The sequence below is a fragment of the Pholis gunnellus genome, assembly GCF_910591455.1.
Source record: "Pholis gunnellus genome assembly, chromosome: 1".
NCBI classification, from domain to species: Eukaryota; Metazoa; Chordata; class Actinopteri; order Perciformes; family Pholidae; genus Pholis; species Pholis gunnellus.
The window spans coordinates 410,176-420,889 of NC_136528.1; the positions used below are offsets into that span (position 1 = coordinate 410,176).

General features: G+C 43.4%; 1 protein-coding gene across 2 annotated transcripts in view; it reads left to right on the forward strand.

Moving 5' to 3' along the window:
- The window catches only part of LOC306693977 (protein NLRC3-like), a 13,390-nt gene extending 5,897 nt beyond the window's left edge, over positions 1-7,493 (forward strand). The window contains exons 5-11 of one of the 2 annotated variants that reach the window (XM_079156667.1): positions 1,951-2,029; positions 2,185-2,401; positions 2,565-4,368; positions 4,463-4,636; positions 4,818-4,994; positions 5,838-5,884; positions 6,024-7,493. In XM_079156667.1, the coding sequence (XP_079012793.1) occupies positions 1,951-2,029; positions 2,185-2,401; positions 2,565-4,368; positions 4,463-4,636; positions 4,818-4,994; positions 5,838-5,884; positions 6,024-6,601 (3,076 nt within the window). In that variant the 3' untranslated portion in view covers positions 6,602-7,493. The remainder of the gene's footprint in view (positions 1-1,950; positions 2,030-2,184; positions 2,402-2,564; positions 4,369-4,462; positions 4,637-4,817; positions 4,995-5,837; positions 5,885-6,023) is intronic. The other variant, XM_079156668.1, reaches the window with a different exon arrangement.
- Positions 7,494-10,714: the final 3,221 nt, after the last annotated feature.

The following is a 10,714-nucleotide window of genomic DNA, read 5'->3' on the forward strand; positions in this document are numbered from 1 at the left end:
GATGATGGTGGTGGTGATGGTGGTGATGATGGTGATGATGGTGAGGATGGTGGTGATGGTGGTGGTGATGGTGATGATGGTGAGGATGGTGGTGATGATGGTGATGATGGTGGTGATGGTGGTGATGGTGGTGATGATGGTGATGATGGTGATGGTGATGATGGTGATGATGGTGGTGGTGATGGTGGTGATGATGGTGAGGATGGTGGTGATGGTGGTGATGATGGTGGTGATGGTGATGATGGTGGTGATGATGGTGATGATGGTGGTGGTGATGGTGGTGATGATGGTGAGGATGGTGGTGATGGTGGTGGTGATGATGGTGATGGTGATGATGGTGATGGTGATGATGGTGATGATGGTGATGATGGTGGTGATGATGGTGAGGATGGTGGTGATGGTGAGGATGGTGGTGATGATGGTGATGATGGTGGTGATGGTGATGATGGTGGTGATGATGGTGATCATGGTGATGATGGTGATGGTGATGATGGTGGTGGTGATGGTGGTGATGATGGTGAGGATGGTGGTGATGGTGGTGGTGATGGTGATGATGGTGAGGATGGTGGTGATGATGGTGATGATGGTGGTGATGATGGTGATCATGGTGATGATGGTGATGATGGTGGTGATGATGATGGTGATCATGGTGATGATGGTGATGGTGATGATGGTGATGATGGTGGTGGTGATGGTGGTGATGATGGTGATGATGGTGAGGATGGTGGTGATGATGATGGTGATCATGGTGATGATGGTGATGGTGATGATGGTGATGATGGTGGTGGTGATGGTGGTGATGATGGTGATGGTGAGGATGGTGGTGATGGTGGTGATGATGGTGATCATGGTGATGATGGTGATGATGGTGGTGATGATGATGGTGATCATGGTGATGATGGTGATGGTGATGATGGTGATGGTGATGATGGTGATGATGGTGGTGGTGATGGTGGTGATGATGGTGATGATGGTGAGGATGGTGGTGATGGTGGTGGTGATGGTGATGATGGTGAGGATGGTGGTGATGATGGTGATGATGGTGGTGATGGTGGTGATGGTGGTGATGATGGTGATGATGGTGATGGTGATGATGGTGATGATGGTGGTGGTGATGGTGGTGATGATGGTGAGGATGGTGGTGATGGTGGTGATGATGGTGGTGATGGTGATGATGGTGGTGATGATGGTGATGGTGATGATGGTGATGGTGATGATGGTGAGGATGGTGGTGATGGTGGTGATGATGGTGGTGATGGTGATGATGGTGGTGATGATGGTGATGGTGATGATGGTGGTGATGGTGTTGATGGTGGTGATGATGGTGGTGATGATGGTGGTGATGATGGTGGTGATGGTGATGACGATGATGATGATGGTGATGATGGTGATGGTGATGACGATGATGACGATGATGACGATGGTGACGATGATGATGGTGATGGTGATGATGGTGATGATGATGATGATGATGATGATGATGATGATGATGTGTTTCTATCAGACTCTCTGTTGTGAGATCTCCAGGTTTTAAACCTTTTCTGACTCAGATGAAGTTCTCTGAGCACCAACATTCTTCTTCATTGAAACACGTTCACACTGGGAGCTGCCCAGTACAACCAGTCTGACACTGAGACGCTCCACTGGAGCAGCTGCAGGTTCTGGGTGCCTTGCTCCAGGGCACTTCAGCAGTGTACAGTGAGGGAGGGAGGGCTCCATGGAGGGCTTGGTGAGAGCTGTTGGGACTAAACCAAACTGACGGGTGAAGAAAACAGTGAGCTGAAAGACTGTGCTGTTGATTCTCAGTGGGATCAGCAGGACTAGTGAACCTTTACCACTACAGGGACTCATCTGATCCACATCCACATATCACTTCATGGACCTTTACCTTGTGTTGGTCTCTGTGTGGACAGACACAATGTGAGCTGATTCTTCATGATTCCTCCACAGAGAGGACCAGGAGAGCTCAGAGGTTCCCAGAGGTCAGTCTGCCCAGCAGCATCAAACACACCTGGACTCCATATTTATGGTCTGTACATGTACAACTACTTTTACATCTATTCTGTTCACAATCATCTCCATGCTGCACTTTGTAGACCAGTGGATTGTCAGTCTGTCCAACATGGATCTGATGTTTGGTTCCATGGTTTTAGTTTGTGTCATTCATAGAATGTTTTGTTCCAGCTGCTGGAGGAGAACATCGTCACTTTTGTGAAGAACGAGCTGAAGAAGATCCAGAAGGGACTGACTTCAGGATGCTCAGAGAGTCTGAGGGAGGATGAGGAGGTGTTGGACGGTGAGGATGAAGATCAGAGGAGCAGCAGAGAGGCATTTGTGAAGATCTCAATCAAATTCCTGAGGAGGATGAAGCAGGAGGAGCTGGCTGACTGTCTGCAGAGCAGTAAGAGGATTTCTCTAAAGATTTAACATGCTGGATAAATGGGACGTTGACTAAAGTCTCAAGAGATGGACCAACATGTATTCATAGACTCATTCTTTGAGGAAATGACATGTTGAAATCTATTCTTTGACTCATTGATCTTCTTTGTTGTGTGTTCATTCAGGAAGTCATCCTGCAGTTTGTCAGCGTGAACTCAAATCTAACCTGAAGAAGAAGTTCCAGTGTGTGTTTGAGGGGATCGCTAAAGCAGGAAACCCAACCCTTCTGAACCAGATCTACACAGAGCTCTACATCACAGAGGGAGGGACTGCAGAGGTCAATGATGAACATGAGGTCAGACACATTGAAACAGCATCCAGGAAACCACACAGACCAGAAACAACCATCAGACAAGAAGACCTCTTTAAAGCCTCACCTGGAGGAGAGGAACCAATCAGAACAGTGATGACAAAGGGAGTGGCTGGCATTGGGAAAACAGTCTTAACACAGAAGTTCACTCTGGACTGGGCTGAAGACAAAGCCCACCAGGACATACTGTTCACATTTCCATTCACTTTCAGAGAGCTGAATCTGCTGAAAGAGAAGAAGTTCAGCTTGGTGGAACTTGTTCATCACTTCTTCAGTGAAACCAAAGGAGCAGGAATCTGCAGGCTTAAAGACTTCCTGGTTCTGTTCATCTTTGACGGTCTGGATGAGTGTCGACTTCCTCTGGACTTCCACAACAATAAGATCCTGACTGATGTTACAGAGTCCACCTCAGTGGATGTGCTGCTGACAAACCTCTTCAGGGGGAAACTGCTTCCCTCTGCTCGCCTCTGGATAACCACACGACCTGCAGCAGCCAATCAGATCCCTCCTGAGTATGTCGACATGGTGACAGAGGTCAGAGGGTTCACTGACCCACAGAAGGAGGAATACTTCAGGAAGAGATTCAGAGATGAGGTCCAGGCCAGCAGGATCATCTCCCACATCAAGACCTCACGGAGCCTCCACATCATGTGCCACATCCCAGTCTTCTGCTGGATCACTGCTGGAGTTCTGGAGGAGATGTTGAAGACCAGAGAGGGAGGAGAGCTGCCCAAGACCCTGACTGAGATGTACATCCACTTCCTGGTGGTTCAGTCCAAACTGAAGAAGGTCAAGTATGATGGAGGAGCTGAGACGGATCCACACTGGAGTCCAGAGAGCAGGAAGATGACTGAGTCTCTGGGAAAACTGGCTTTTGATCAGCTGCAGAAAGGAAACCTGATCTTCTATGAATCCGACCTGACAGAGTGTGGCATCGACATCAGAGCAGCCTCTGTGTACTCAGGAGTGTTCACACAGATCTTTAGAGAGGAGAGAGGACTGTACCAGGACAAGGTCTTCTGCTTCGTGCATCTGAGTGTTCAGGAGTTTCTGGCTGCTCTTCATGTCCATCTGACCTTCATCAACTCTGGAGTCAATCTGCTGTCAGAAGAACCAACAACCTCCCGTTGGTCTAAAGTCTCTAGAGACAAACCTGAACTAACACGTCTCTACCAGAGTGCTGTGGACAAGGCCTTACAGAGTCCAAATGGACACCTGGACTTGTTCCTCCGCTTCCTCCTCGGTCTTTCACTGCAGACCAATCAGACTCTCCTACGAGGTCTGCTGACACAGACAGGAAGTAGCTCACAGACCAATCAGGAAACAGTCCAGTACATCAAGAAGAAGATCAGTGAGAATGTGTCTCCAGAGAAAAGCATCAATCTGTTCCACTGTCTGAATGAACTGAATGATGGTTCTCTAGTGGAGGAGATCCAACAGTCCCTGAGTTCAGGACGTCTCTCCACAGATAAACTGTCTCCTGCTCAGTGGTCAGCTCTGGTCTTCATCTTACTGACATCAGAAGAAGATCTGGACGTGTTTGACCTGAAGAAATACTCTGCTTCAGAGGAGGCTCTTCTGAGGCTGCTGCCAGTGGTCAAAGCCTCCAACAAAGCTCTGTAAGTACAGAGAGTTACATTCATATGTCATTCTTAATTACGCCGTTATCTTTTCTACTTATTGTTTATTTTTTCTTCATCCTTGTCTCTTCAGGCTGAGTCACTGTAACCTCTCAGAGAGAAGCTGTGAAGCTCTGTCCTCAGTTCTCAGCTCCCAGTCCTCTAGTCTGAGAGAGCTGGACCTGAGTAACAACAACCTGCAGGACTCAGGAGTGAAGCGGCTATCTGCTGGACTGGAGAGTCCACACTGTAAACTGGAAACCCTCAGGTCAGGATTCAATTTTTGTCCACTTAATGTCCTTATTTACATCAATGGGTAAACTCGTAACCTTCATAAGATTGTCTCGTAACTCCACAGTAGCCCACGGTATCTCAGTACTGCAGTAACCTTCCAGCCCTCACAGTTCCCTCAGATTATGCGACATGTGAGTTGTTTTGTGTGTTCGCAGCCTGTCAGGCTGTCTGATCACAGAGGAAGGCTGTGCTCCTCTGGTCTCAGCTCTGAGCTCCAACCCCTCCCATCATCTGAGAGAGCTGGACCTGAGCTACAATCATCCAGGAGACTCAGGAGTGAAGCTGCCGTCTGCTGGACCGAAGGATCCAGACTGGAAACTGGAAACTCTCAGGTATGAAGAGACCTGCTGCAGCCACAGACAATCAGCCTGATAGAGGAGGTAGAGCTGGAGACCCTTTCTCTGTCACTGGTTAATATGACCCTGACATACCAAGTTGACCTCAAACTACCAGAGACTCATCAGACCATCAAACTGACAGAAGTAGTCAGGGAACAGTAGCCAGGATGTGGCGCTGTAGTGGTTTCAGGATACTTTCTCCTTTACTTCTGAGAGACAACAGTCATTATTACACAAACACAAGAGGTCGCTTGTCAGGACCAAAACATCAACAATCAATACTTCTATATTGACAACGGATCAGCTGACTCTGTGTGATGGTGAAGAGTCGTGTGCTGGTGATGAACCCACAGAGAACTGTCTCCATCTCTGCAGCTCTACTGAGCTTTTTAGCCTCTTTTAGCTCCTAGTTTTGGTTCTGCAGCACATTTCCTGTTTGGTTGAGTCTCAGTGTTTCCAGCAGCAGCTGTTTTCATCCAACAAGCTGTGATGAAGCCACTGTTCACTACCTGCTCAGCAGCAAACAGCAGACAGACTCAGTCAGAGACCAGCTGGTGAACATAGAGGAGCATTTAGCAGCTAAAGAGACAGATGTTTCCCTCAGGAGGTGGTGGAGACCAAACACAGAGCTACAAGAGAGAGAATAGTGGACTAACATTCATCAGGAGGCACAAACACAAAGACTCAGAAGACAATCTGAAGAAGCTCCAGTGAAGTCAAAGAGTATGAGCTGATGAATAATAAGTGCTCCATGTGAACATGAATAACAAAGCTCTGTGTGTGAGAGCGATGTAATGTCCATGTTTCATGCTGCTCTGACCCCCCTCCTCCTTTCAGGGTGGAGCCTGCTGGAGTCCGATGGTTCAGACCAGGTCTGAGGAAGTGTGAGTGTGCTTTGAGTTTGATTCATGAAAACAAAGCATCTTCAGACTGTGACATCACTCATTCACATCTCTGATGTCATCATCAAACAGATGATAGATTAATAACTGCAGCTGTATTGTGTCTTGTTCTCTCCATCAGATTCCTGTGAACTCACACTCGACACAAACACAGTGAACAGAAACCTCAAACTGTCTGACAACAACAGGAAGGTGACATGGGAGGAGAAGGAGGATCAGTCGTATCCTGATCATCCAGACAGGTTTGATAAGAGGCCTCAGCTGCTGTGTAGAACTGGTCTGACTGGTCGCTGTTACTGGGAGGTGGAGTGGAGCGGAAACGTTTCTGTATCAGTGAGTTACAGACGAACCAGGAGGGCAGGAGACAGTGAGGACTTTAGGTTTGGAGAGAATGATCAGTCCTGGAGTCTGTTGTGCTATGATGGTGGTCGTTACTTTGTCTGTCACAATACGACAAGAACATCCATCCCCTCCTCCTCCTCCTCTGGTAGAGTAGCAGTGTATGTGGACTGTCCTGCTGGCTCTCTGTCCTTCTACAGAGTCTCCTCTGACACACTGATCCACCTCCACACCTTCAACACCACATTCACTGAACCTCTTTATCCTGGCTTTGGGTTTGGGTTCTGGTCCGGGTCCAGGTCCAGTTCTGGTTCCTCAGTGTCTCTGTGTTCTCTGGAGGGAGAGTCTCCTCCTGCTTGAGATAGTCCAGTGTGTCCAGGATCACACACAGCTCTCAGTGGTTGGAGATGCAGTTGCAGCATGTGAAGAGATTGTAGCATAAAAGTACAACCATCACAACATGTAGCTTGTTTACAGTTTTTATAACCATCATGACGTATAAACTGTTTTATTTTATGATAGAAGTGATAGAAACATATAGCCTAACATAGTCACTTGAGCCTTATATAGTCAGCATTAGTTTCACTGAGACTGTTTCATTGAGTTTAAATTGTTCTGTGTGATCGCTTTGGATAAACTTTAATAAAACCACAGCCTTACCATCTGTGAGTGACTGGACCCAAACTAGAGACTCTGGTTCTTTAGATTCAGTTCTTCCTCTGTCCCTCATCCGTGTGATACAGACGTGACGACTCTACTAGAGGAGCTTCAGGTGAGTCTCTGGGTGAAGACTTGGCCGTGTTAGTCATAGATGGTGAGAATTTCACAACAGGCGATATTAAAGTACAGACGTTCTACAGAACTATCCATACTGGGTGTTAGAGTTACATCCTACTGAGAGCGCCTATATATATATACAGTATATATGTGTGTGTGTGTGTGTGTCTTAGTGTCCTTTAAACTGTGTCTCATGTCTCTGAACTCCTGCTGAACTTAGACTCTGGTTTCCTCCTGAAGAAGTAGAAGTTAATAATAACAGAAACATGTTGCTGCTTGTATACCGAGGCCTTTCCTCTCGTCAGGAGAGCTGACGCCAGACCAGTTTGTGACGTGGGGTTACCGGTCTGGATCCACCACAGAGACCAGAACCAGTTCCATCCAGCTAGTCAGCGTCACTATTTGAATCTCCATTCATCTGAATCACAGACACAGGAACGTCTGTGAGTCTTTGTGTCAAATGTAGAGAACTCTACGGTCAATAAAGGTGAGCTGTGTTTCTCAATGAGTCTGTGAGTCTTTACTGGAGTTTAACAGGAAGTCTTTTACTTTGGTATACTGGGAAATATAATTAGTTCCCCGTTCTAAATAATAAAGCATGCAAACTGATTGCCTTCAAAAACAAAAAAGCAAAGGTCCTTGTTTCATGCGAGTAAAGTTGAATATGTATTGTATGTTGTACTAACTCAAGCTTATTTAGTGCAGTACACTTACCCTTGAGTTTAAGTTGTAACAAGTACTTCAAACTTTACTCAAGATGTACTTTTGACTTAGTACAGCCTACTCAGAATGACTATTTCAAACAACTAAATCACTTCAAGTGAATTTACTTTGTGTGTATTCCAAACAACACATTTATTTAAGTTGGGCTAACTAAGAATGTAAACTAAGAGTTCATCAGTTGTGTTTACTTAAACACTTTACTTTAACGTAATAACTGCTGGTATAGAGACCAAACTCACGTATACAATATTAATGAAATACTTTAAAACGTGTTGCATTGATCCTCCATCATGTTCACAGTGGAACCAATCAGAACATTATCAGGTCTGATCAGTAGAAAAATGTACAGAGGTGGAAAGTAACGAAGTACATTTACTCAAGTACAATTTACTTTTTACTTTCTAATACATGTCAGATTAAATATGGTATTTTTTACTCTATTAATAATACAAAATATAATCAACTAATAAATTATGATTATTATAGATAAAGATGATACTTGACTGTTACCAGGCAGTTTATAAAGTAAAAAATAAGCCCCACAGTTACACAGTTAACTGCTACATCAAAGTGATGAACACATGAATGCATCAATAATACAATAGTAAAATAAGTATAATATTCTGCATAATGAGAGCTTTTACATTTGCTACTTTGAGTACATATTGATGCTCATACTTTTGGACTTTTAATTGAGTATTTCTACACTGTAGTATTACTACCTTTACTTAAACAGAATATGTGAGTACTTCTTTCACTGTTGCTTTTTTCATAAGATTGTTAAACTAAACAAAGGAAAATAACAATTTCTGTTAAATACTTTGTTTATTTTAGATATTTCTCTATTCATACATCATGAGATAACTAGAAGTTTACTACAAAAAGCTGAAGAATATAAAAAAGAAAACAGCAAAGAAACACTTTATCTATTTTATTTTAAAATTCAATTTAAAATGTTCGACTTAAAAAAATAGAAAACAAAGATGGCGGCCGGAAGTGACGTAATTCGTCCCTAACCAACAATAATGCATGAAAACGATGTTTAGTGTGTAAAGATAAAAGTAATGAACATTCACATGAATACAGATAAATAATAATAACGTTATTTATTTTAACCAGTAACCGGAACTAACGTTACAGTTGTTGTTGTTGTTGTTGTTTGTGAATGAGAGAGAAGAGTCAGCACCGTGAAGACCGATGAAACGGGTAATTTAACTCTATTTGGTTGGTTAGCTGAGGAGCTAATGCTAACCTCACCCATTAGCTTAGCGTGCATTAAGCCTTGTTAGCTTGTTAGCTTCTCTTAGCTAAAGCACTATCTTACCGTCAGGTGCCCGGTCATTATGTCACCGTTAACGGATAATTAAGGGTGATATAAAGTTGAATATTTAAATGCTCAGCTAACTCTCTTATGTTCGTTTGAGTTAGCTTAGCTAACCTGTCTGTTGATAGGCGGTGCTAGTTAGTGTGTTAGCATGGAGCATTTAGCTAACTAGCTAAAACGTAGTTAGCTAGCTTGCTAGCTTTTCTGTGTTTACTGAGCCATCAGCAAAGTCAGTGTTTTAGTTTTTATTCATTTTAACTGAAATAATAATTAGCCAGACTGTTAATTAATTAAATAAACCAGTTAACACATATATAATATATATGTTAACATATATATTATGTTAACATTAGATATTTAACATTAGATATTAACATTAGATATTTTACTTCAGTAAAAGTAGAAGTACTAACTAATACTTCAGTGTACAACTAATCTGTTACAGGTTAAAAAGTCCCACATTCAAAATCTGATTTAAGTTAAAGTACAAAACTATACATACAGTATGTCTCATTACAGATATATATCGATAATGTAGCTGGTAAATAAAAGTATCAAGTACATGTAGTAACAGTATCTGTTAACAGTAATAACAGTATCTATTAACAGTTAATCAGTGGGTCACATGACTCTGGTCACATGACTCTGGTCATTGCTCCTCACTCCTGATTTAAGGCTCTTTTTGGTGGAAATGAAGCTGGATTGTTGGAGACTTCAATTTAAAGGAAGTGCAGTTTTTGAAACTTTCCCCATTGGCTTCACTTCTCAGATCCAGATGTTGCTGCTCGTTTAAGACAATTTCACTTCAGTCCTGTTCCCTCTGGACCAGGTCTGGGTTGTTTTTAATGTGGTCGCCACTGAGCTGCAGGTCTGGACCTGAACCAGAGCCACAAAGACCGGGAGGAAAGAGATGGATGTCTATGTGCTGCAGGTCAGCAGGTCTCTGTCTCTGGTTCTACTCTCTCTAGTTCTGGTTCTGGTTCTACTCTGCTGCTAAATGGATCTAAGTGTTTGTGTGTCAGCAGCTTCACCTGCTGGCTGTAAATGACTGTAAATGACTAAATCACAATAAATCACAATAAATGACTAAATCACTGTAAATGACAGTAAATGACTAAATCACAGTAAATCACAATAAATGACTAAATCACTGTAAATGACTGTAAGTCACAGTAAATGACTGTAAATCACAGGGTAATTGTTGGTTGTGTCAGACAGCATATACGCTCTCTGAGCTTCAGTGTGGATATTATTTAACTATAACGCTTCATTTAATCATGAGGAATATTAAAACCATCTCTAAATCATAATCTAAGCGTTAGGAATGTAAAGAAGTCTTCCTTCTCAGAGTACCAGAGTTCACTTCTGTAAATATCAACACTGACAATTAGAGTCGTTTACATAGTGATGACAGGACGTGTCAACGCCAGCAGCCAATCACAGGGCAGCCCTGCAGCGTTGTTTACTCTGTTTTTACTCCTGTTCTTAGTCTGTTTGTCTGTTTTGGGATTAAAACCAACTTCTTTCTCACTGAGACTGTCTGCTGTTTTTAAAACGCTGCATATTTGTAACGATTCATAATTTAAAAAACATAGTTTCAGTCTACTTCTGTGTTTCTATGGAAACAGGACGGCCCAGAATGCAGCTCT